We start from the raw sequence: 27236 nt of genomic DNA, 5'->3' as shown, positions 1-27236 counted from the left end.
GATGAGATTTTGTTTAACATGATTTCAAAATGAAATTAGATGCGCTTGCTATTGACGACTATACGTAAATTGGAATTTCAATATAAATTTATGGCATAAGCTTCTTAAAGATGCGAAAATTTGAGATATTAGTATTTTTATGATTTTCATAGTTCATCATGAGTTGATAAAAATCCGAAAGAAACTTTGTGAAGTATAAGACTCTTTTAGATTACATAAGCGAAAAATTAGAGAACGAAATTAAGTCATTTATACCCTTCTACCCACACACTTTATGATACACGACTCAATTTTCTCAAAAAGTCTCAAATCCAAAGTCCAGAAATCGAACTCAATAAATGAACGAAGATGATTTTGCGAAAAACTAGATAAAATAGAATAAAATAGTGAAAATGATGCTAGTTCGTAGCACTATACAAGGCCAAAAATGTAAAAATTAGTATAGTATAAGAAAATATTTAAATATGGGCATGTAGCTATGAAATTTATGATGCTATAAACGGAATTCGGTGATAATGGTAAATGACAAATGACAGAAAACATCAAGATATTCAAGATATAATTTTAAATGATATTATAGATAAGATATGTTCAGATTTTTTTAGGAAGTATGACTTTAAGAACAACTTTTAATAATATACTGTCAAAAAAACCTCAAAATTCTTTCTTAATCGCAACATTCCGAAGCATCCAAATACATTCGCATCCAAAAAAGCTATTAACAAATACAAAGTTGCCACTTAGCGCCTTAATTTGTATATGAAGCCATAAAATGTAATTTTAAATAGTTATTTATTGCTGCTTTTTTAAAAATCCTCTTTTAGAAAGAAAAGAATAAAAATATTCAGCTTTATTCTGGTTTTGTATATTGTGAAGCTGCTTTATGTCCAACTCCAGAGTCATATCTAACGTTGATTTATTGGGTAACGCGCAATGGGGCTTATGATGAACCCCACTCCCCTTCCACTACTTCCTGACCCAAGAATATTCATGACCTTCATCCTTGGATGCATGTGCATGTGTCTGACAACTTGCATATTCATGCCATTAAATGCAAAATGTTACCTAATGGATATTTGCTGCAACAAAAACCATCTAAAGACAAAAATATTAAGCTTTTATTGAAATTTTCGAATAAATCGCAAAAAGACTTGAATTTTTTTGTGCATCACCTTGATCAAAGTCATGAGAGTGTGCCAATTATTCGTTCTAATCGAGTCTCTCCGTCGCATTTTCGTTGTTCATTCATAAATGAATGTAAATGAATTCAAGAATCACTTCCTCGACTTGAAAAAATGATTCTGTTGCATCTTTGTCATTTTTTCGACTAACAGGGCATATCGAGGTCTGAGTTATTTCTACTCGCAATGAACAGATAATGTTGATAGGAATCATGAATACTAGTGTAAGGAACAATTTAAGCAATAAAATGACTTTCTGAAATTCAACAGCTTTGTCCTTTTTACCATTAATTAAAGCAAATAATATATTATAATATTTTATAGAAAATTTATTAAATTTTAACTTTATTATGTACAAATTTGGTTTCGAATATGTCAAATATGTACAATATTTCAACAAATTCATTAAATGCATAATCTTAAAACTAATATAACGTAAAAATGAGTTGATGAGTGAATAAATTTAACAGAAAAAAATGGAGAAAAATTCAAATTATTCGTTCATTTTAATTCTAAGTATTTCAGTAACTTTAAAATTGTTAAAAATTATGATTTTTGCAAATCTATTTTTAAAATTTAATTAAATTTTTAACTTTACCCTAGGGCCAATTTCTTCGTCGTATGGTATAGAATCACTACTGGTACGACACATTGGTATTAACGGCTTAATAGTGATATCAGTATAGCTAGTTTACCGTACGAGTAGTGCACTTTTATAGTACTGTACCACAGCCAAAGAGATCAGCCCTAGGGTCTATAGATAATTCAATACAATTTATAAAATCTCAATTTCTTTTAAGGAACGCATTTCACTAAAAAGGATTTAATTTTTGTTTTGAAAACTGGTTTGAAAGCTTCAGACTTATTGATTTTATAGAGTGCAATAAAGTGCTACTTAATTTATGCTTCGCTATTAAGCTAGATTCGTTTAAATCCGGTTTCATAGTTCGGTGTGCATCACACTGGATTTTTCAATTTCTACATCGTGAATCTTCAAGAGTGTGGCCACTCGAAACAGCTTAAGTAGCACTCATCAAATATTTTTGTAATCAGAACTTCTTGTCAGCACATATTTGCTGTAATCTCTAACCCTTGATTAATATAATCAAGTGACATTAATGATTATTAATTAGTTCCCAACAATGAGCAAATTACTGCTGGATCTATGCATTATCATAATACACAGTACTAATTATATTCGCAGGCATTTCCCATTTAGCAAAACCGTTCATAAAAAGCTAATATAAAGTAACAAATAATTTAACTACATCCACTCGAATGCTCATCAGCAAAGGGATTTGAGTCAATATTAATCTTAACATATTCATTCCTTATAATTAACCAGTATGCATCGGTGTACAAGTATCGATAACTTTTCGGGTCAATGTTAAAAAAGACCTTAAATTTATTTTCAAATGGCTCAACTTTTTCGACTATCCATCTTGATGTGTCAAGTTGATTGCCGGAAATTGAGCGAAGAAAGTCTTGTCCATTAATTGGATGATTAAGCAGGCATGAGGCTTTAATATTAAGATTTACCATCTTATATTCAGGAATAACTTTTAACTTGAGATGATCACTGGATTCAGTTTTCTTCACATCCCACTTCAAGACCTCCTCAGTAAATAAGTCACGGGTGTATTCATCAAGGCACACGACTTTCCATCGTCCAAGCTCAAGTGTCTTATACTGAATTTTTAATCTTTCTTTATTATCCTTTTCTAGATCATCCGAAACACGTTCAATAAAAATCTTCATATCCACCTCATTGTCAGGATATAAAATGTCATTTGGATAATTTGTTGGCATAACAATTAAGGAAAATCCACTTTGTGGCTGTTCATCTATTTGAGTATTAGCTGGCACTACTGCATCATCAAATATTATTGGTTGATTAAAGGCTTTGTATAAATCAGTGCCAATGTTGTTTGATGGAAATGCTACGCCATTGGTGTCAATAAAAAGTTCTATTTTAAAAATTAAGTAATAATTTTCATGCAATTAGATTTTAAGGCTTTAAGGCTTAAAAGCTAATTAGAAATAGTCAACTTTATCATGCTCATATGCAGTTAGAGGAGGAAATAAGTGAGGCAATATTGGAATTATGTAAGTGGCAATATCAAACCGAGGACGTAGCCAAGGAGTGATCATGGCATTTTTAAACGGATTTTCATGAAAAGACGTTAGGGGAGGCGGTCGCGTACCGTCCACCATTAATAGAAATATACAAAAAATCCAGCTTACCTTCATAAAATTCACCATTCATTCCAATCAGTGATTCTTCTATTTCCATAATAGTTTCAACTGCTCTTTTGTCTTCCTGATTTTCCAAACTAATCGTAATTCTATCTGGCGTTCCTGATCGCCTGCGTCTTCCACTTTTTGTTATGTTATTCTCTGTCAATTTTTTGTCTCTAAATTTTCTTGCGATTCTGGTCTTATTGTAGTTCCTGTCGCATTTTTTGCATGTTTTGAAATGCTCATGATTATTATATTGGCATGTTCCATGACCTCGTTCGAATACTATTTCATCTGTGTGATTACGACAGTAGTTACAACGTTTTTGAGCTCGTTTTCCTTTTGACTTCTTATTGCTGTTTGATTTCGAACGAGTGTATGATGCTTTTGCCATTTTGGAGATGCGTTTTGGCATTCAAATTTGAATCTGTGAACGAGGAAAAAAAGATATTAAATATTTTTTATAGCTTTTTTGAATATTTTGTGTTTTAGCTGTTTTAATGACTAGTTTTAGTGGCATTTTATGAAGACTAAGAAGACAATATAGAAGATTTAATAGAATTATTGTGACAAAATGCCAACGCGGATACCATAAATTGATTAATTGATGAAAAATCTGACCCCACCCAGGCGTGACTTTAACTTGGTGTCAGATTCGGATTTCATGCCAGAGTCACTCTGACCTGGTGTCGGATTTTGAAACGATTAATCGACTTGAGCTATTCTTGTTGACTTCAAGACGAGTGGTATTCTTGGTACCGAGTTGAACTTAACCAGAACTGACAATTTGACATAATATTTATCAACAGACTGACTAGTCTGCTTTTAATTTATAAATTTGTTAGTTTTTTCTTCCCGCAACAATTATAATGACTACTTTTAACAGCCTATCAATGTGACACATCGTGTGGGTGGTGGCTCAGTAATTTAAGCATCATTTTCAAAAAAACGATACGAGCACATCACATTTTCATTTTAATCTGTTTACTACCATTTGAGAAAGTTTGGATGATCTTTTGTGTATACAAAGTTGCAAAAAAAATAAGGAGAAATCTTTATTTATTTTTGCGTGTAAGAAAAAAGATTTTTTTTTCTGGAATTTTTATTATTTTTGTTTTGAAAAACTTCAAGAACAAAACTTTCCAGTTAAATTAAAATATTTACTTTGGATATTTTAACTGACCCGTGGCAATTTCTGGTTTTCAAAAAAAATCTTAAGCGGTCAGATTCAATGTCATTCGAATACATAATTGCACCTTATATAAGTCATGTAATCTCGCTATTTTAAGCTGAGATACCTTAGTTTATAGTAAAGCTTGAAATTGGCTCAAATTTCATATGGAGATTAGTTGACTTTAATAGGCTTTTTCATGCAAAATTCTTCCTTATTTTATGCTTATAATTTTTTAAAATTTTATTTTTTTTTTTAATTTTAAATTTTTAACTTTTCAATTTTTTTTTTGAAATTTTAATTTTTTTTTTTTAAATTTTCAATCTTAATTTTTTAACTTTTTTTTTGGAATTTTTAATTTTAAATTTCAACTAAGAATTTTTAAAAATTATATTTTATTTTTTTTTGTATTTAGAAATATTTCAACAATCTAAAAAACTGTTAAAATAATTTATAAATTATCAAATGCTGTGCGTTCCGGCATTAGCTATTATATTATCAATAATTTAAAAACTTCCTAACTTCCTAAATAAATGCGTATCAAATGCGTACGTGCCGCTTTCAAAATCACTTAAAAATACTTCACATTTGGCACAAAACTGATTATTTTCTTGGAATTTTGGCTATTTTTTCAAAATAAAGACCCCGAAAAAATCTCTCACAGACCGCAAATTATTTCAAAATTCTCAAAAGTAATCCAATAAATTTTCTTTATTATTGAGAAAAAAAACACTTATTTTCAGCTAGTCTATTCGCATGTGTTATCACTCAGAGAATATGTATTTTTTTATAAAAAAAAAAACATTTAAAATTTCTCAGAATTGAGTTTGTTGATTATTCTGTCATTAATAAATTATATTTTTATTAAAACACTATGTAATCATTCTAAGCACAGATAAAATATGTATTTTTTTTAAATAAATTTATTTTAATTTTTTAATTAAAATTCAAGTTTTATTGCTCGGCTTTTTGCCGGCTTAATGTTGCATGTTTTATAATATTCACAATTTCAACTCAGTTTTTGAACCTTCATTTAACATCCATCAAACTATTCATCAAATTATAGCCATTTTATTGGTCATCACCTTTAATTTCAGGTTAAATTTTATAAAAATTTTAATTTACTTTAATTTGATTATTTTTTACTATTTTTTTGCCAACTTTTCAGCTTGGATGTCGATTTGCGACTGAAATATTGAATGAAATACTTTTTCTTTATATCACATCCACATCTACATAGCTTTTAGCTCTTCTCTCTCATATTCCTTAAGAGAGAATGTTGCAGATTTTTTTGGCAATAAAATTGAGATTGAAAGAACCCACCGATCAATATGTTTGTCGTCACAGCATGGAGGAAAATTTGTGGAGACGTCAGTAAGCTGATCTTGCGTTGCTTTACATTCAGCATTCATGTCAAATTTTATTACTATGACGCTTAATATGAGAGCATCTTATAAAATCAAGTGCCGTTGTGGACGTCATAAGTTTGTCATGAGATATTGGAGGGATGTCATTTAAAGTAATGGATTTATAGTTTATGGCATGTTAAGCTTTATGGATTGATCTTAATTTTGGACTCAGTTTTATGAAATTTTTGAGATTTTTTTGTGGAATTTTCCACTGCTATTTTTGATAATATTTGTAAAAACTGTACAAAATTTGATGAAAAAAAAACTGTTTCCTGGGTGATATAGGTTGTGACTAGTCAACTAGACATATGGACGATTAATTGCGGTTTTCTACATTTGGATGATGAAGCATCAAACTGAATGGCATGGTAATTTTGATGATCATGACAAATGATCATAGGGAGGCACAAAGAATTTATGATAGGAAGCTGTTGATAAAGAGAGTACGGCATTTGGAATTAGAAGTTGGCGAGTGATAGGCAGCAATAGAGTCAGTTAAGGGAAATATCAAGGATTGATTTTGTATGAAATGCAAAAATTTTCAAAAAGAAGGAGTAGAGGGTCTTTGACCCCCTCCACAATACGCATTTAGTCAGTTTCAATCACCATCTCAGCATCTCAAGAAGGCCATAAATAACAATTAATCAATAAGACCACAAAAATAAGTAAGCATCTGAACGGCTATAAATACAATCAGTCCTTAAATATTGAACAACAACGTTACATAACCAGGAGTATATACATATACTTATCAATATGTATAGTTTTGTAATAGAAGCTAACTGACTTAATTTTGTTTATTTTGGGGTGCTATGTGCTACACACTTATCATATGCCAAAAGAAAATTTTCTTAGAAATCTTATCAATTTTTGCGTCGTTTAAACTGCGTGATCGTGCATTTCATCAAGCCTTTATCAAATTATTTTGAGAACTAAACTTTTTCCTCATTATAATCTGTGATAGTCAAAGCTTTCAATACAATAAAAGATATTAATACTTTTCTCTGTTATCAGCAATGTTTGACTGAACTTTTAAGTTCATATATTAAAGCTGCACACAATCGTCTAAGATCAAGATTATACAGAATTTCATATCAATACAGTACTTAATATACGTGATACAAAATTGAACCTTATGGACTTATCTACTTAAACGGGACGATGGGCTATCACGTTTAAATTTACTTGAAAATTATTTCTTATCTAATCTTTGGGGTTAGTGGGAAACAACTTAAAGGATAAGATGTTATTCAGAATAGATGAGAAGCATGCTTGTGTGCTATTTGGGGGTCGAACCGTAAACAAATTATTTTGCCACATTTTTCGAATGCCATAAGGCTTAAGGTTTGGATTACTCTGTTTAGTTGATCATACACACCAACTATGATCTATGGCTTCCCTCAGATGGCGTCTAAAGCTGTCTTCTGTCTGCTATTAATCATGTCGGTACCTCAAATCGGTGCTATTCGGGTTTATCATATAAATAACTTTCTCTTTATTCTCATTTAGTAAATTTAAATGTATTTGTTCCGTGTGTAGTTTTAACTACACAGCCGCAATATGCTTAATTCAGCGACTCTGAGTATAACATCTAGGTATAACATTTTCAATAACAATATTTATGTTATCACAGCACTTTGTATTGATTGTTATTAAATATTGTGAAATTCAACTAAAATTATATGAAGGTCATCTAATTATAGGTCGTTAGTCTATGCTGTTGATCATTTGATCGAACTATCCTTGTATGTCACATCATACTACATTTAAAATGCCATTCAGAATCAATAATTCAAATGGTGGACGTGATTTGTGTCATAATTGTAATTAAATTCAATCATATATATTTTTTAAAAATAAAATAGCTTATCTTGGTTATTGCAGCAAGCAACAAAGTCGTATTTTTGTATACATTCATTAGTAATAAGTCACTAACTTTTGATTATTATTTAGGGAGCCAATCATAAAAGAGTGAAAAAAATAAAAATAAAATACGCTTGGGCTGATCACATTTGATGCAAGACTCAGAACTGTGTGTTGTATACAGCTAATGATAGTTTAGCAAATTAAGGCTTGCCAAGCCATCGAACCTTGGTCAACATGCTTTACTTTTCAGCCTTAAAAAGGATGCCCAACACGAAGTCGGTGTCATGACGGTCTGAGGTCGGAATTTTAATCAAAGTAACCGAGCTGTGCTACATATTGGAGCTAGCTCCTTCGACACATTAGCTGACGAGTCTTAACAGCAGAACAACAGCATTGCTTTTCACGTAGATTTTTGTATTAAAAAGTCGACTGTACTCCATACACAAAAGCAATCAACAGTTTAGTAATTTGTATCTTTTTAAGACGTTTATTGTTAAGAAGTATGTCCGGAAAATAAATTTAAAAATATAAAACTTACTCACTTTTGAACTAAGTTGAAGCTATACGTAATATATAATAATTAAAGATTTTTAAGAAAACTTTATGTCCAATCTCTTTCAAATGAGAATTTAAACTAGCAGAAACTCAGACTTTTTAAGCCGGTGTATTTTTACAATTTTTTTTTTTTTTGCGTATATTTTCTGTGTATTTTTGTTGTTGCTACTTTTTGTTCACTTTACTAAAATAATGTTATAGGGTAAAAAATATAATTTCTTGCGCAAAATGCAGTTGAAATTTTTAAATGTCCATAACTTTTGAACGGAAGCATGAATTTTACCAAACAAAGTTTTAAAAAAATACGAATTCAGTGAATTTTCAGAATCCGTAAGAAAAATATTTTTAGGATGCTCCATTGCTTCAAAAATCGATCATTTATACTGAATATAATTTCTTGCGCAAAAAATATAATTTCTTGCGCAAAAATATATAATTTCTTGCGCAATTTTGGACAAGTAGGCGATGTACTTTGACGACACAAAACTTCAATTTTCGGACGATTTATCCTACTTTTTTACGTTGTTTTGCTTCTAAATGGTTTGAAGATGCTCCTTGATTATTTTAAAAATGTTTTAGAGGTTGAAAACGCGAAAAAATTACCAAAACAAAATTTCCAAATTTTTGTGTGCAATTTTGAACAAGTAGGCTAACACAAAAAAAATTTGTTGTGATAATTTTTTCGCATTTTTAACCTCAGAAATATTTTAAAATGATCAAGAAGCATCCTTAAACTATTTGGAAGGAAGACAGCGTCGTAAAAGAGGGTAAATAATCAGAAAATTGATGTTTTGTTCCGTCAAAATTAATCGCCTACTTGTCCAAAATTGCGCAAGAAATTATATTTTTTGCGCAAGAAATTATATTCAGTATAAATGATCGATTTTTGAAGCAATGGAGCATCCTAAAAATATTTTTCTCACGGAATCTGAAAATTCACGAAATTCGTATTTTTTTAACCGATTTTGGCGTCAATAGAGTTTATCGTTGAGAAGGCATAAGCATTTAAAAATTTCATGTCAGAAAAAATAATTTTTTTTGGTGAATTTGTTCGCGCAAGAAATTATATAACGCAAGAAATTATATTTTTTACCCTATCAAGATTAATAAAATTATGAAATATTTTATACAATTAGATCATTTATTTAATATTTCTTATATTTGTCAAATTGTTCTTCTTAGGGATCATTTTTAGAATCACAATCATAAACAGCATAACGTTCAACAGTGCGTATCAATGTTGCCGTATTAACAGGAAGAAGTGATGTTCCTCTGATGTCAGACCTATTTTTAAGGCAATGAGGTGATTGTTCTGTTTGGGAATGTAACAATCCAGACACCAACAGTTGACCAGCTTATCATAGATCCTGATTTACATTAGTGATAATAACCAAATCCCATTTGCAGCATAGTGCTTATCGAAAATGTATTTTAAATTATTTTAACGAATTTTTTAAATTTAAAATAAAAATGCGATTCGCAAAAAGTTCATTTGAAATGATCTTTAAACTAGCTATAAGGATGTTATAATAATTTATTAAAAATTGTAAAAATTGTGAAAATTTAAATCACATTCTTTAATATTTTTCATGTATAATGAGCATGAATTTTATTTCGAATTTTTAGAAGATACATTAGTACAAAAAGAATATTAGAAGAAAATCTATTTAAAATAGTTTTTGAAATCGTTAAACGATTTAGGGATAAAATGATTATATATAAAAATATTGGTTTACTAGTTCCATTTAGAAGTATGTTAGAACTAGTCATCAACTTGCCATTAACTAGTTAAACTAGTTAAAACGCATTTATGTCCACTTGAGGTAACATTTCAGTAGAAAGATGTTCTTCTTCAGATTCTTCATACTTGCCTTCCACTTCCTCACATTGGAAGAAATGAAGTTGATTCATTCCATAATTAAGCATGCATTTATTTTGACGAATGATGCTTAAACTCACAGGATCAACAATGAAACTCATGTATAATTGGTTCTGTTGTTGATTAACTTCGTGAATATACCAACGGGATGTTTGCAATCCTTGATTCTGCTTGTTCAATCGGCTAAGGACTTTAGCAGTGTCGATATCTTTTCCAGTTATAAAGCATCCACAGATGTTATACTCGTTTGATGGGATAATCCTAACTGGAACATTAGAATCATCAACAAGACATGTAAATGCAGCAGCTTTTTCCTGGAACCAATTTTGTGTGAATTCATCAGCAGATGTAACTCTCCAGGATCCATTTTCTAAGACGTGACTAATGAATTTCGGTGTCTTTTCATTTTCACGTATGTCATCGATTAAGTTTTCAATTAGATTTTGGAATCTCATGGCATCATCAGCATTCAATGACATTTTCGGGAATAATGGATGCTGAACCATAAGAGTCAATCCAGAATCCTTGCGATTTTGATCAGGCAATTCTGTTGATACATCTTCTTTACTTTCCATTTCTTCAATTATCATGTCATCTTCTGACATTTCGATGATCTCCTCAGAACTTTCGATGTTGTCGATCTTTTGATGGTGGACGATGTCGTTGATATCTTCATCTACAAAATGAATTAATTTACAATATTTAGAATTGAAATGGAATCAAAATAAGCCGTTAAGACAACCTCATGTCTTGGAGTCAAGCACATAACGTATTGACATCCTTATGCTGCTTGGGGTTGTAAAACATAATTTTGGAATTAATTCTTCTTACCCTTCATCAAAAGCTCAACAATGTGTTGTATCTCCTTGTTTTCTTTTTCCACCAATTTCTTGTTGATCTTATTCTTCCTCCATTTACGGACATTCTCAGTTTTCCTGTGATTTCGTTCGCATGGTACGCAAATTTTGAAATGCTCAGGATTGTTGTATTTCTTGCATGGTCTGTGATGTTTTTCGAGAACAGGAGCTTCTCCTGCTTTTGTGTGGTTTTTGCAATAGTTGCAAAGTTTGGGAAAACCCGCTTTTGGCATTTTGATATGCCTTATTTTAGGCTTGGTGGCTGATTAAGTAGAATTTAGTTTTAGAGTGTACCTGTTGTTGAAATTGAATTGATTTTAGTATTTTGGAATTTTTGAATAATCTAATGTATTATAATAGAGGAACAGGTGATCCTCGGAAAGCATAAATCGGTTAATCGATCAAAAATCCTTCTCCCGGCCATCGTGAATCTGACCTGGTACCCGGTCTGGTCTTGATCGGATCAATTAACTAATGCTTTTTGGGATCTATAGTGGAAAGCATAACCAAAGCATATAACGATCATGACTAATCTCTGATTGTGAAATTGAAAATTAAATTTCAATATTATTCCCTAAACTAGCTATTTTCTGATGCTAATATCATTGAAAATGAAAAAAATTAAGCTTTTGCGCCATTTTATCTATTGAGATATGACAAAATCCATAATTAAAAATTGTTTATCAGAAGCAACAACAACATCACATTCCCAAATTCAATAATTCTATTTTTGACTCTTATAATGCCCATTATTGTAATAAACGTAACATTTATACTTTAGATAACAAGCTTATAATCCTTAAAATAGATAACAACTCACTTTAAATATCAATTTAATTGTGTAATTTGTGAAACTAGTTTAATTAAATTCATATAACAAAATATATCAAATACGATGTATAACAATTCAATCTGGTACGTCATCAACGATGCTCATGTTTATTTGATGTTATACCTTAGTTTGAAAATATTTTGACCGTTATTTTTTATGGTAAAATAAACCTAATAAATAGAAATATTAAAAGTTAGTGGCAGCCATATGAACGCCAAACTTAAGTGGCCTCCATCTGGTTTTGATAAAAGAGTTTTGATTGAGCCTTACAAGCTTCATATTGGAACCTCTTGCATCTGTGTCGCTCCGGAATAGCTTCCAACTTCATCTCTCTAATGAAGTGTCAAACCCAATAAAATAAACAATTTTAAATTCCCTCTTAAAGCCGCAACAATTTCTATAACTTCATTCTACTCCTGACTCACAATATAGAAAAAATTGGGATGCGGCAGTGACAAAAGAAAATAATTGCAGCGTCACATGTGCAAAAAATAAATATTCGGTGGTGTATTTTTATCCCCAAAATGAAATAAATGTAACTTCACTGCAGTAACAGCAGTTGCGAAGAGCTTCAATAAATTTTTTCGAGGAAGTTTATATGCGTTGGCTTTAATTTTTAGTTCCTTTAAAGCGGTCAATGTTTGTGCTAGAAATTTGTAATATTTCATATAAATCCCAACTTTACTGTCCAACTAAAACCATGATCTAGTGTATCCACCAGAGAGATGAAACCCCAAACCAGATGATGTCTTTAATGACCTAAATTTTCACAAGCATGGTCAGCAATGTCACATTTAATTTTACATGATACATTGTTTTATGAAAAATATTATTTTAATTGCATTTACATGAAAATTTATAGAGTTAATGAGTGTAAGATAATCATTCATTATGGGCGATGTACAGAAATTTATGAATTTAAAATGACTTTTTAGGGGTTGAGTTGCAGGATGGAATATCAGGCTGCTGCAGAATACAATTTAGCTTTGATAGAGACAATAGACACTTGATGTAGGATATTGACAAGTGATAGTCTGCGATAAAGCTAGTTTGAGGCGCAATGTAATGGAAGTCATGCATCTCAATTAGTCTACAATGTCAGCAAAGTCAAATCAAGCCTATAGACATCGTATTACATAGTTTCGACCAGTGCTGAGTAAACTATGTGCCGCGGCACTCTAGTATGCCATCAAAATTTGTTCAAAATGCCATGAACTGCATGTTTTGTGTGATTTTCATCGAGACTTTGTGTCGTGGCATCAAAAAGGTTTTCCAGCACTGCTTTAGACCATTAGAAAATGAAAAACTCAGTATTCAACACTACAAGGCATTGATTTGTAAATTCCCTTAGCTACGCATCTCTAAAATTTGAGGAAATTGATACAAAAACAAAATCAAGGTCAGATTCACAATTATCGCTTAGATTCTATCCCATAGCTACTCATTTTACCAAAAAATCAACTTTATCAATTTCAGTTACGTAAAATTTCATTAAAACTGATAATGAACCCGACAGCTAATTACAATTACTTCATTATATCCCAAAATCGCCCTTCCATTTCTATACAATAGTCATAACAACACATTTTAATCTCATTTATATCAAGTCAATCATCCACTCTGCGATTTTCGTGGACATTATTCACATTTTATCGATGATTTATGTGACAGCAGTTTACAATTTGCATAGACTTTATGTACAATAATTCAATTTATAAGTACATTTACAAGCTGCATCATAAATTTACTGCACCATTTGCACTTGTTGGTCGGAATCAACATCGAATTGTAAAACATCCTTTGTGATTTATTATCTATGCGAAATTGGCAGTTATTTGACGGCAGTTTTGATTTCGCTGTGGTTGGTGTGTTTTTAGCTGATTTATAGGATTATTGTTGGAACTCATTGATGTTCTCTGCAGTATTAAACAATTCACAAATGTGTTGCCAACTAGATGAGCAGATATCGCTTTTGCCTGGGCTGTTGCTTGCCATAAACAGATCTGTACTTGAAATTTGAGTAGTTTACAGTCAAACTCTAACTCAATCTAATTCATCCTAATTCCATCCCAGTCTATGTCATCATAACCTCAAATATTCACCTTCCTACAACCTTTCCAATTCTAAACTTTTTCGATTAAACAATTCCAGCTATAACAGAACAAAACATTCAAACTTTAAAACATTTTAACAAAAAAAAAATGTCAATAAATAATCATAATACCTTTCAATATTTCTTCCTTAAAGCTTTTCAATAAATTGATAAAAAGGCATTACAGGATATTTTTTTCGACACAGATGCTTAAAATTTGCCATGTAACAGCTGAGAACAATAGTTTTGTTCTATTAGTTTTACGTGTTCACAGCGCTTAGTTTCTTTTTTATTGATAGATATATATTTATATATTTTTGGGAACAAATAGGGGATTGTAAATCATTTAGCAGAGAATTGCTGGGGATTTGTTGAGAAATATAGTTTTGATGGAATAATTTTGTTGTTTTTAAAGTGTCGTTGATGAAGTTTTTTAAGATTTTTTTGAGGATGCAAGTATGAACGTAATCAGAAACCACAATTTCAACAACCGTCTCTACAATGAATACGCTCTTGTCATATGCATACATTAACTTAAATTTGCAATGCAAAAACGATTTTCTAATTCTGGGAGGGAAGCTCGTGTTGTCAAAGGACCCCTGGTGACACCTGCACCTCTTGATACTTTCATAAATGACTTTGATTATTTAAGGTAAACAGGATTTGTGAATTATGCACCAAAGATTCCCTTAAAAACCAACAAATAATCCTGGTGAAACAGTCTTGCTATGATATTGGGCCTTCCTTTATCATGTCATGTTTGGCCAACTACTCGCAGTCTCCCGAACGGAAGGTGTGGCTTCCCGAACCTTTTACCGTTGATTTTCTTAGTCTAACCGTTAATAATGGACGCCATTTGGCCTATACTTTGAGGCGGTGGAGCGTATTAGTAAAAGAAGTTTAGTGGAGCCTTAAAAGTTTCATGGCAGAGTCTCTTTCATTGTGTCGTTCGGACGCCTGACGTTACCGTCCATTTTTAAGGCATAACATGTAATTCATCGCATTGTGCCTCTCGAGTCTGTTCCTAAAAAATATATAAAATATCCAAAAGTCCCAAAAAAATCATAATATTTAATAAAAATAAATTCAAAAGCATATTTTACAAAACAGTTCACAAGCCAAAAAATAAGCAAATTTGTCCAAATGCATTTAATTTCCATTTCAATAAATATCCCCGTTGAGATAAAACAGTTTTAATTCTACAAGTCCAAGTCAGCAATAAAATTTTCAGCATTTCGTAATAGTTGCTGTGTTTGCAGCATACTAAATAGAGTTAATTTATTCTATAAATGCATTTCTGAACCAAAAAAATACACATCTAATCTTCTTTATTGTAGCCAATGAAACTGTTTTGTAAGACATGCACATCTGTTTTTAAAAAAAAGTTTGCATTTGGTAAATGGAAAATGGAAGTAAAAAAAAGTTAAACTTTTATTTGTGATATTGAAAAAGAGTTTTGCTAAGTTGAACTTTTTTTTGTTGCAAATTAAAGTTTGAACTACATTTTATGGATTAATGGAAAAGGATGGCTTGACCTAAAACATAAAATTCAATGAAAATTTACAGTTATTTGAATTTGCAGCCATAGTAGGTACATGTGAGTTGCAGATTCAACTCTATGCTGTGCATGCAAAAGCACATTTTTTTGTCTTATTACAGCACAAATGTCAGTTTATGGAGAGACCGACAGAGAACAACAGAGACTGACAGGGGCCGACAGAGACTGACAGAGGCCTTCAGAGACTAATAGAAACTGACAGAGACTAACAGAGACTAACAGAGAGTGACAGAGACTGACAGAGACTGACAGAGACCGACAGCGACTGACAGAGACCGACAGTGACTGACAGAGGCCGACATAGACCGAAATAGACTGAAAGACATCGATAAATTGAGAGATCGAATTCTCGATCTTGACTGGGAAGTCTTAGTCTCGGTCTCGAGAACCCCAGTCCCTATTGTTGTATAAGATCAACCACCAAACACATCCTGTCAATCAAACTTTCAATAAAAGCACAAAACCCAATCATTTTTGCAGATTTCAAAATATTTTTTATTTCACAATTTAAAGTGTTTTTGATGCATTTACAAAATATAATGTCTTGATAAAATACTATAGGTAAGTCAACAAATAAACATTCTAGAAATGTCATCACACAACATGTCTCAATCAAGAGCCTCTCAGTCTAGCATGTAATAATTCACATAAAACAAACATCCTTTCCAATTAAATGTAAATAAAATTATTGCTGTGTATATTTAAACTCTCTGTAGATATTTGGACATTAAATATTCTTTATTGGAGGTTGACAAAAAATAAGGAAATCAGGGTATGGAACTGGTCGAAATGATCAGCAATGTTCACAAGGTCATTCATGTCTACATTTTATACGGCGTATAAAAATGTAAACACAGATGACCTTGACAACTACAATGGATATTATTGATCAGTTCCACTTCCTTTGGGAAGGAACAGAAAATTAAATAAAAGTTAAAATGTGTTTATTGACATAATATGTCATAAATAATTCAATAACAAATGCTACAAAGTTTGTCGATTATCAGCCAATAATTTAGAATTCCTTTACATGACACTGGGACTATGTGTCGTGTATGTATTTGCATTTACATTATCTGACTTTTCCATTTGTGTATATTCTGGCTCTGGATCATATTGTCTTGAATTGGCGCTATTTGCTTCCATTTGCTTATCGAATGAGAATGGATTTGTCATAACGCCCAAGGCTTGCTGTAATTGCCAACGGCGAGCAGCACGCAACGATTTTGTACGACGAATTGTCTTTGCCAGCATGAATGCACAAATTACACCCAAAAATTGAACAAATGCAACAGTTAGTGCTCCAGATGCAATCAACATAGCGCTCTTTTCAATAATATAGTTGAGGCGCATCAGGCAACCAGATTGAAAGAATTGAAGACATTCATTTGCGTTTGAAGCCATAACCTCACAACATGAATCCGGAACAACAGTTCTATTCTCTTTTGCTCGTATATTTGTGCCCAATCGTCGGGTGAATCAATGCCGCAACACTCCAACTGAAAAAAGAAGGAATAAAAATTCATTACTTAGCAGTTTACTTTTTTTGTGATTGACATTTTCAGGCATAGCTATAGCATTTGTCTCTAACCACAACAACCACCCGTTACTCCTTATCATTTTAATATAGCAAGCAGACGAGAAGTAAATTGTTGATTAGACTGGACGTGGTTATCATGACTTTCGTATCATAATGAGTTAAATGGACTGACTTGACAGTGCTGGGGACATTCTTTTTTGTGTGCTGTTGAAAAGTTTTTGGTTTTCCTTTTTCTGTGAAGGGTATTTTGAGGATTGGAAGCTTTGATATTCATCATTTGGTCTGTAAATCTGTGACTTTATAGAATTTATCAGCTTGTAAGTCAATATATTTGCAGAATCATCTGGGTATCTGCCTGCCTATCTGCTTATTTGTGCATTTATTGACAGTTTCAGCACGTTTTAGGATCGAAGAAGATGAAAATCAATTGGCTTTACGGAAGGCAGTCGGATTAAGAGTTCTCGATGAAAAGACCGAGACCAAGACCATGCGGACAGTCTTGGACTCGATAATTTATCGAGACTGAGACTTCGGGATCACCAGATTTGATGAAATCCAGCCTCAGGCAACGTCAAGTCAACCTAGGTCTAGATTTTCAGCCATGTCAACCCATGTGCTTTCCAAACAGTCCTTCTAATTCAAATTCTAGTCTCACATCCTCAAAATTTCCACCAACAAACCTTCCTTCATACACAAGAAAATCGAGCAGAACATCGACCAATAAAGTCGAAAAGGTTAAATTTTTTCATGTAAATATTAAAAGCTAATCGATAGGAAAGAAAAATTAAATTAAATCGGAAGGTATTAATGTGAAGACTTTTGACTCCTTAAAACTCCTTAATATCCCTTTCACTTCAAATCGGACTTTTATGGTCATGGAACACTTTTTAAATGGAAAATTAGTTTTATATCAATATTATTTTTATGATGGCTATAACAATTATGGCAATAGCAGTGAAGAAGATGACGGTCATTTATTTTTATATCAATGTATTAACTTGATTTCATAGTTATAGTTTCTTCACGTCCTGCAAAATGCTTTTTGTTGTAGGAACAGTTTTTCAAGTCATTTATTTCCGAAAGTATTTCCTGTAGCTGTAATTATTTCATTTCCATGGATATGTTTTAATAATGGTTTAAATTGTTGTGTTTAAGTGGATGTCAGAGTGGGAACTGAATGTTTTTTGAGGGTGGAACTTGGAGATTCTTGAAATTAAGGTTCAATTTACTGAATACGCCCTACTTTAGTAACATTATCAAGGTACCAAATTAGAAATTTATAGAATTTTGATCAAAATCTTAATCTAAATCCCTAATTGACCTACAGAAGTCCATAAGTATTAAAGATTCACAAAAAAATCCAAAATAATCCTCTTAAAGACCCTCCAAAACATTCCATAACAATAAAAATCCAATATAAAATAATTAATGAGTCATCTCACATACAAAGATAGAAATAACATAAAATACTGATGAGACGTACGAGGATATAAAAAGCACGTGAATTTTTCGAAAAACAAAATCTATAAAAAAAAAAATGCTCATTCCATGGATGTTTTCTTCATCAGAGGAAATTGACAAGCTTGACGTGAATATAAACAACAAAGATGCAGACATTTCATCCTTACGAGAATTGTTGTTTTTCGTTTCTACTCGTTTCACGGTAAAAATGCCAATGAATTTGTGCTGCATGACGAGCATTTTTATCAAGCAAGTTTATCGCTTTTTTTTCGGTGCTTCCTTTTCTTTCTATCATTATTCATCCATCTATTTCAACAATTTTCTTCTTCTGTTCCTTATTTCTGTGTTTTTCATTCTATTTTCTATTAAAAACCACTTCTTCATGAATTTCTAAATGTACACTTTTTGTCTTCTTAAAGCTCTCGATTTTCTATTGTTTTTCTACCTTAGTCGTGCATAACATCCGGCTCATACATATGGATGAAGAAGAAATAGGCTGAATTAGAAGTATGTTTGGAGGATTTGGTGGGAGTTAGGGTGATTTTGTGGGTGAATGTTAGGAGTTCTCGAAAGTGGATCCGAGATTTTGATGTTCTGGGAATGCCTTGAACTCAATTAAGTCTAGATCTTGGTATTTCTTGATCTAGACCCCTTTTTGATATCGATTTGATCTTGATCTCAAGATTTGCCAAAGTAGACCCATCGAGAACCCTTAGTCAGTAAAATCTTTATTGAAAGATAAACTCTAGACCAGTATTGGGTAACCTGTGTTCCGTGACACATTAGTGTGTGCCAAAAATGCCAAACCTGATAGAAGTCATGGAAACAATACATTTTCCACCCTCAAAATCCGCGCTAAAACAAATAAAAATTCACAGCATAAAAAAAGTAAACTCACGTTTGTTTGTAGAAAATCGATGCCACTGGCAACGTAGTCATTTTCTTTGTAAGACATAAACGCATCATTCATTGTACGAACCAACATCATCGATACTTGACCGTGCATGAGGTAGGCAAGAACAGCAGCTGTCAGTTCCATGCTGAATACGATAAACAGCAAGGCGCCAAACTATGCGTGTTAAAATGGAGAAAAAAAAAAGAAAATTCATTAAGAAAGCTTGTTTATGTCTGAAAAGCTCATGGGGTGAACTTTGTATAACTTACAATATTTACGAGCATTGTACTCTCCTTTATGGCACCAATACATCCAGTAATAGCCACAAGCATAAGACATATTGAAATGAAAATCATAAGATTGGCCGGTGTAAAGAAATGATCGTCCATAAAGATATTAAAGTCCTCGAATATTGTTGATATTGTTGAACCGACAGCAAGTAGTAAGAATGCCGTGAGCTGTTGGAATTAAAAATACATTTGATTAGAATATTTTCATAAAATGTGTAGATTAGTTTCATTGTGTCATGATTATAAATTTTAAGTTGTTTATGCATCAGCTACACGTGAGATTTAAAGCTAATTAGCATTGCAACGCTAAATTATGGAAACTGATGGAATTTGTGTACGCTTTGTTTCTGTAGCCACCAAAGTCAAAATTTACAAATCTTATGTGCGGCCAATTCTTGTCTATGCGTGTCCAATTTTTAGTAATGCGGCCAATTGCCATATCAACAAAACTCAGCTATTCCAGAATAAAATTCTAAGAATGATCCTTAATGTCAATTGGAGTGACTTTGTCTCAAACAGTGAATTGCACAATCGGACCAATACACCTCCAATAAGTGATTTCATCGAGCGTCTCACTAATAATTTTTACCTAAGACTCAACAACCATTCAAATAGTCTATGTGCCTCCTTAGGCCAATATAGCCATGATTCCTTAAGTTTTAGAATGAAACATAAACTTCCAAAAAAATTTATATGATTAACCATTGCATCTTACTTCTGTTTGAACTAATTTTTAATTAGCTAACGTCTTTTTTTTTCTCTTTATATTTTGTTCAAATAATTAAATATTTTTTTTTTTTCTTTCTCTTTTTACTAAAGTATATATGGTTTTTAACTTTTTTGCCATCACTACATGCAATATTTATCCATCACAAATTCGTTAAACATCACTCATGTAAAACTTAATTTAAAGCCATTCTGGCTAATATTAAGTAAATCTCTACTCAAAATGTAAACCACTTTCATATCAATAAAACAATCTTATTATTGTGTACGCTTATTTTACGTTTTTGTGGTATGGCTGAAGTTCTAGAAGGATAGAACCGGCTGTAGACGTTCTATTTGTGCGGCAATGAAGCTAGGTGTCCTTCAGCCAAGGAAGTAAGTATACAAGATACGGGGAATTGATTTTCTCATGCGTGTTGCAGTGTAGAATGTGATTTTGTAGGCTGTTGAGGTATAAATCAAAATTCTGTAGATATGTATGCCTTAGGGTCACTTATGATCATCAAAGAGGCATCTAGCCTAACAATTGAGTGCCCTCAGGCAAGATTAAAGCTCAAAATCAACCATAATTGTCAAAAATATCACGCTGATCCAAAATCCACCTGAATATTCCATCAGCATTCAGAGAAAGAATGTTAATAAACACCTACAATCATTCCGCGTTTCCCCCTCATAGACGTGCTTTCCGGGCAAACATTTACTCTCACAATAAAAAAAATAAATATATAATTAAAAATATTTGTGAATAAATATTTATAAACAAAATTTCAAATGACATTGAAATGACGTGACTGACCCGCATTTTTACATTTATTTATATTATACAAAATTTTTATTGTTGTTGCTGTTCTAATGAAAAGATTTATAAAATTTGCTGCCTTTACAATTTTGCATAATTTAATAAAGGCATTTTTATGAAGCCATAAAAAAATTGTTAAATTAATTTTCGAATTCTAGAAAAAATATAATTTATATTACATCGTAAAAGGTGCATAAAAGACTGGTCTATATTTTATGGTGACTAACCCACTAACCAGGGATCTATCCTTCCTGTGTGGTACAAATCCTTCATTTTGATTGCGTTTTTCAAGACAGGAATTGAAATTTTATCTTCAACACAATGCCCTAGTTTTGAGACAATTATGAACAAAAGCTCATTCTTATCATTCTGATTCCTACTTCACTTTATATGAATACATACTCACTCTTTAAGTAGATCACGGATTTTTTCCGTAATATTCTTTTCTTTAATTACAGTTCAGTTATGTACAACTTTAGATACATTTTGTTTCGTGGTTTTTCTCCTTTAGTTTTGGATAGAGTTCATAGTCGACTAGGATTTTGTATGGAATAGTCGGCTCAAATCGTCTCGATTTCATATGAAATTCTAATCGAATTTGAGCTCTGATTTTGCATTTAATTTTGAACTGATTTTCTTTTCAAAATTCGCCGTTGATTTTAGCTTTACATACTGTTGAGTCTACTTTTTCATGAAAAATTCGTGTCTATCTTTAGTAGTCAACTTGACATGATGTTTACCTACCAATTTTACGGAACGTTCCGGACAAAATGTCATTAGCCGACCGTTGGTTTGTTTAATAATTAACCATACTATCAAATTGTCTATTAGGGTACTTAAGTAGAGCACTTATTTAGGATTCATTCAAGAACTATAGACCCGCAATTCCTGCATTTCAGATGCAATGTCCTAGCATGCAGGTTTTGAACAACCCTAAATTTATTTAAGCTACGCACCTCAAAACGAAAAATTTCCCTTTAAAACAACTCAAATAACAAAAAAATCATTTCAATATTTTCCGTTTTCATAATATCGATTCCGTTATCAATTTCAATTTATCTACATTCAATGTTTTCAGGTGAACGTTTGACCTTTATCGATTTTTCATCCTTATTGTGCTTTCTCTTTTGTTGTTTGTAAAGCTTTATTGTATAAGCTTTTAAATTGAGATTGCCATTTCTAAATATCCAAAAAAGCTGTCAATAATATCAATATCCAATCTAGAAATATCCACCCAATCTGACTCATCATTCATCAAAACAAATGAATAAAAAAAGCACAAAAACACTTATCAAAATGATTGGGTTTAATTATAATCGATATGACAGAGGCATACATAGACAAAGCTATGATATGATAAGTTGATAAGCTGATAAGACAGTTTGCTGATATTTGTCATACCTAGTTCAATTCTACATGAAATTGAAATGCTTAATTGAACATTATTTGAATGAGAATCGTCACTTTAATTAAATAATAAAAAAGGATCACAATTCATATTGAAAGCATTCAGGATTGATTACCCAAATGATCATATAGAAAATTGATTTTGGCATCAATTCAGATGAATTTGATTTAATTTTAAGTGCAAAGTTTGATGCTTCACTAGACTAATGGAAAGATGTATGAGATTTATATGATTTGAATTTTAATTTTAGGGATATATAGTCATGAAATTTATATAGGAATAGTCATGAATGTTGTCATGAAGAGTGAATTTCAGGATGTTCTTAATGAATGTAAATTTGTAATTGTTTAAGGAGTTATTGAGAGTTTGTATTAGATTGTTGATGTAAAGTTTAATCCAGAGTTTGAAATCTACTTGGATTTTAGATGGAAAAGTCGACTTTAAGCTCAAATTGAATCTAAAACACTAATCTGAGCCACACAGTTAAACCGATCTTGTTCTTTGTCATCAAATGAGGCGTCATTGTATGAAGCTATTGATCATGAAGCCATTGACGCGTAGGGTGCCTTAGATGCTCATACAATTGAGCATGCTTACATATTGATTGAGTATACTCATAAGCACTATTAAGTGAATACACTCATTGTCTGTTAGGTTTGGAGTCCAAACCTCTAAAGAAATCTGACCCAAAATCGACCATTCCCAACTCTGCTTCAAACTTACAAAATGATTTCATAACCAACAAAAAAACATTCTCGAATAAATTTACCAAATAAATTAACACGTTGATGTCAATGAAATATTGACATTAAACTTGATTTTATAGAAGACTTCAATAGAATCAATTTAATCATCAATCTCAAATTCATGCATTCTATGTGTTGATGAGCCTTTCAGATTAATTATTAGAATTAATATCAATGTCGATAAATGTTATCACATTATCGAGATTTGTGCCAAAAATCATGATTAAGTCAAAAGGATGATTTGCTTTGAAGATTGGTAATTAGTTAGGGGGGGGTTAGGTTGAGGATGGAGGGGGAGGGGGTTGAAAGTTACTTTGTGAACTGTCCCTAATGTTTACTAATGTCATGTTTCAATTTTTAATAACTTTTAATTCATAGTGTCCCAATCCAAAACTACTCAACCCTAACTTGCATTCCTCTAATTTCCATCAATTAACTAAAAGTTAGTTCCCTCATAAATTATTTCATGATATTGACCTTTATGTCATTCAGATAGAAAACTTATAGATTTTTCCAACTGTGTAATTTTAATGAAATTTTATCACTAAACTATACATTAGAAGACAGATGGTCTATTATTGATTTTGACTTGTTTTTGTCTTTCCATTTCCAGATGTTATGAAATTTTAATTGCAGTTGATCTAAATAAATCTATACGATTATTTTTGTGAAGACTTTTAATTACAAACAGGTGGATATTGGAATGAGAATGGAATCATATGAGTTAATGACTTAAACATTTAATTTTATGACGATATAGGTATGAATCATTAATGATTAATATAATTTTCTAATAAATGAAGGAAGTCGTAAAAGAAATTAAGCGGAAAAATTGGAAATGTGCTGTTAAATTTGTTGGGATTTTTGGAGATAAGGAATGATTTTTGGCAGATCTTGAAGTTGATTCAGGTTTTGTATGGAGTCAAGTCGACTCAAATCACTCTAGTCTAGTGGTGAGCAACTTGTGCATCGCCGAAAACGTTTGTGAATGTCGTGAATCTTATGTTGAATGGGGGTTTTGATCTAGGCTAAGCTGCTCTCGTCAGTCACTTAGAACCCTTAATCAATAGTGCTCAATTTATTGAACTTCGTGCATTTCATATTCTGACACAATTAGTTCTGCATTTATGATGTTTACAATAAATATGGATGACGTTAATGTCTTTTTCCAAGAAAATATCGTTATCATAAATAATTTACTCTTCTTATCAATCAAAAAGGCTTAATTTTGCACCAAAACTCTATTTTTAAAATGTCATTAAATATGAAATTCCTTAATAATTTTAAAACAAATTTTCAGCTGGATTTTCTATCTTTTAAGTGTGAGAAACATGTCGTGAGGTTGATTTGACAACTTTAATTGATCTATTGTTCAATTTTTAGTATGAAGTGATGAGCAGATATGACTCTACGAAATAGGAATTGTGTAAATATAATTATTAACTGACTGACACTTGCTGTCATTAAGTAAGTTAGTAGCAATCATTTTTAAAGTTCTTATAGTGTCAATGTTAAGCAGAGCTTTCTGAGCGACATAAATGAAGAAGGCGATAACAATGAGCCTTTGAGACTAATTGAAGAAGGTTCTTTCAAGTAAATGTCTCAATTCAGTCTCAGGACCATTTTTGTAAGATGACTGATGTCATTTTATAAGTAAATATGATTCAAACTTCCTATAAATAGCTCAAATTCTAATGAAAAGTTTACATTAATTTTCACGTTCCTACTCACTTAAAACAATGAAATATATAAAGTTGTTAGCTACCAATAGGCATGAAATTGTTTGTTTAAATGTCATAAAACAAAACTTCACGTGCGATACAATTCATAATTTAAATTTATGACTGAATGAAAGTTGCCAGGCTATATAATTTAATAATTTATTCGATTTACTCAATTAAAATCGTTCATCATTGTACAAACTTTTTTTCACTACTCATAAATGTAAATTGATCGCATTTCAAATTAAAATTATCAGCAGATTTCATTAAGATAATTAATTAATTCCGACAAATTACTGTAATTTTTATTTTTTTGTTGAGGGGGAGTCTGCAATAATTGCAAGGGTGGCACGTCAGAACAATGCTAATGCGGTACGTGCTTTCATCATCAAAAATTGTAATTACGTACAGTAATTAATTCTTTTATTGTTTAATTTTGATTATTTTTTTTTGTGTGCTTGTCAAATATTGTAAAATTTTTAAAATTAGATTTGAGCTTTTATGGATTTAAACTTTTCCATTAGAAGTGCTTTGTGGATTGACATGACAATTTTTGAATAGTTTATTAGAAGACTAAGGCATGGTTAGACTATTGACGTTTCCAGAAGGCATACGATAAAAAATTGAGGAAAATGTAGCTAATGACGTTAATGAGTCTAACTGAAGGCTGGATTCCAACGAATTTGACCCTAAATCAATGTTATACCAGGCGAATACCGGATTTTTTGTCATTTTTACGACTAATTTAGATAAGCGTGACTCTGACTAGATGCCGGAATTACTTTTAAATCTGGCACCATGCTTGAGTCACGCCAGTCTGGTACCGGATTTTGGATTGATTCCAACTTTCAACAGTCCAACCCTGGACTTCCCAATTTCTAAATAATCCACCCCATTTCCCCTTTATGACCTTCCATTTTATGTCCATTCTAAAATTCATAAAATAGTACATAAAACCAGGAACTTTTATGACCTCAAACCACATACAGCCACAGCATTCTTATCAATTATCATGACACGAACGAAATGTCGACCTAAAAAAAATTGTTAAAAATATTTTAAAATCCTCACCCCAAACATAAATGAAATGATGAAAATGATAAATTTTATGAGCCTCATCCCTGCATTCAGGTTGTTGGAGTTTGTAATCGTCATGCTTGCTAATTTAATTTAGCAATATTTGCTCTATACTTTAAGAATTGTTGTTGTTGTTGTTCACGTGATGTTCGACAACAAATAAGAACTTTCTTGTATATTTTCTACACCAGGTGGTCGATAAGACGCAAATTTCACCCCTTTCTATTATTTAAGCTACTAACAATAGTAACAAATTCACAAAACTAAATGAACAGTGCTGAAAATTTTATTCCTTTCGACTTTTTCTTTATCTTATCAATTTTTATCACTTTTGTTTGCGCTATTTTGTATGTTGAAATGGAAATAAAATGATAAGACTTGAATTGTAGCTAATTTTTTTCTGGTGTCACTTATCGTGTCGTTCTCTTTTTTCGATTAATGCTTATTTTTTTTTTCTTCACCAAAATGATACTTTTTTAGGTGTATGTGTAAGGTGGAATTATCGAGCGGAAAATAAAATAACAAACTGCTTTTGAGAGCGAAAGAAAATAAACTGAAAAAAGAACTTTTTGTTCATATAGAATGTGTAGGAAAATGTATTAAGTATGGGAAGTTAGTGTTAGTGAGTTGTTGATTGGATTTGAGCGCATTTTGAGGAGTTTTTTACTTAAGGCATCAACTACGGCAGGTTAAAATTAGTTTAGCATGCTTGAATAATTGTGGATTTTAAGAATCTTCTTTCCCTTCCTCTGGGGTTACCTGAGATCGGATTTCAACGAATTTAGTAAAGTCCAAGTTTACTCTGGGGCTGGATTTTTGTCATTTCTACACAGTGTGTCTTATTGGATGCCTTAGGCATGGATCTCAAATTATATGGAGCATCTTAAGCTCATTTACAGCTCTGAGACTGTCTTTAAACCTAAATTTGACTTTAT

At 31.6% G+C, this 27236-nt stretch overlaps 3 protein-coding genes across 9 annotated transcripts; all 3 read right to left on the bottom strand.

The window, feature by feature from the left end:
• Positions 1–1598: 1598 nt before the first annotated feature.
• On the bottom strand, positions 1599–8500 carry LOC139095327 (uncharacterized). 7 transcript variants are annotated; one of them, XM_070646658.1, is made up of 3 exons: positions 5676–5769; positions 3426–3846; positions 1599–3121 (listed from the first exon to the last, which is right to left on the bottom strand). In XM_070646658.1, exons 2-3 carry the CDS (start codon positions 3832–3834, stop codon positions 2442–2444), a joined length of 1089 nt encoding a protein of 362 aa, XP_070502759.1. In that variant the 5' UTR covers positions 3835–3846; positions 5676–5769; the 3' UTR covers positions 1599–2441. The 7 variants fall into 7 exon arrangements, with proteins under 7 accessions (XP_070502759.1, XP_070502755.1, XP_070502753.1 ...); XM_070646654.1 differs by lacking the exon at positions 5676–5769 and adding an exon at positions 8408–8500 and having other exon boundaries at positions 1600–3148; XM_070646652.1 differs by having other exon boundaries at positions 1600–3148; positions 5716–5796.
• A 1517-nt stretch (positions 8501–10017) lies between these two features.
• On the bottom strand, positions 10018–12097 carry LOC139095346 (uncharacterized). Its single transcript, XM_070646680.1, has 3 exons — positions 11977–12097; positions 11131–11450; positions 10018–10975 (listed from the first exon to the last, which is right to left on the bottom strand). Exons 2-3 carry the CDS (start codon positions 11387–11389, stop codon positions 10218–10220), a joined length of 1017 nt encoding a protein of 338 aa, XP_070502781.1. The 5' UTR covers positions 11390–11450; positions 11977–12097; the 3' UTR covers positions 10018–10217.
• Positions 12098–16109: 4012 nt separating this feature from the next.
• On the bottom strand, positions 16110–26835 carry LOC139095395 (CD63 antigen-like). Its single transcript, XM_070646728.1, is given in 5 exon segments — positions 16110–17095; positions 17098–17137; positions 19538–19708; positions 19804–19992; positions 26296–26835. Coding segments are annotated over 5 exon segments (915 nt in total). The 5' UTR covers positions 26380–26835; the 3' UTR covers positions 16110–16664.
• Positions 26836–27236: the final 401 nt, after the last annotated feature.

Source organism: Chironomus tepperi, unplaced genomic scaffold (assembly GCF_022539635.2).
Source record: "Chironomus tepperi strain 1889 unplaced genomic scaffold, CSIRO-AGI_Ctep_v1 contig_364, whole genome shotgun sequence".
NCBI lineage: Eukaryota > Metazoa > Arthropoda > Insecta > Diptera > Chironomidae > Chironomus > Chironomus tepperi.
Note: the sequence above shows the minus strand (reverse complement) of the source record. Positions and strands in the feature narration are given on the sequence as shown.

What these genes read in the sequence shown, in the direction of transcription:
- LOC139095346 (XM_070646680.1), bottom strand. Translation starts at nt 11,389, where the DNA reads ATGCCAAAAGCGGGTTTTCCCAAACTTTGCAACTATTGCAAAAACCAC. An exon ending in TGTTGAGCTTTTGATGAAGG is followed by an intron (nt 10,976 to 11,130) that starts GTAAGAAGAATT and finishes TTCATTTTGTAG; the next exon opens with ATGAAGATATCAACGACATC.
- LOC139095327 (XM_070646654.1), bottom strand. Translation starts at nt 3,834, where the DNA reads ATGCCAAAACGCATCTCCAAAATGGCAAAAGCATCATACACTCGTTCG. An exon ending in GAATGGTGAATTTTATGAAG is followed by an intron (nt 3,149 to 3,425) that starts GTAAGCTGGATT and finishes TTTTTAAAATAG; the next exon opens with AACTTTTTATTGACACCAAT.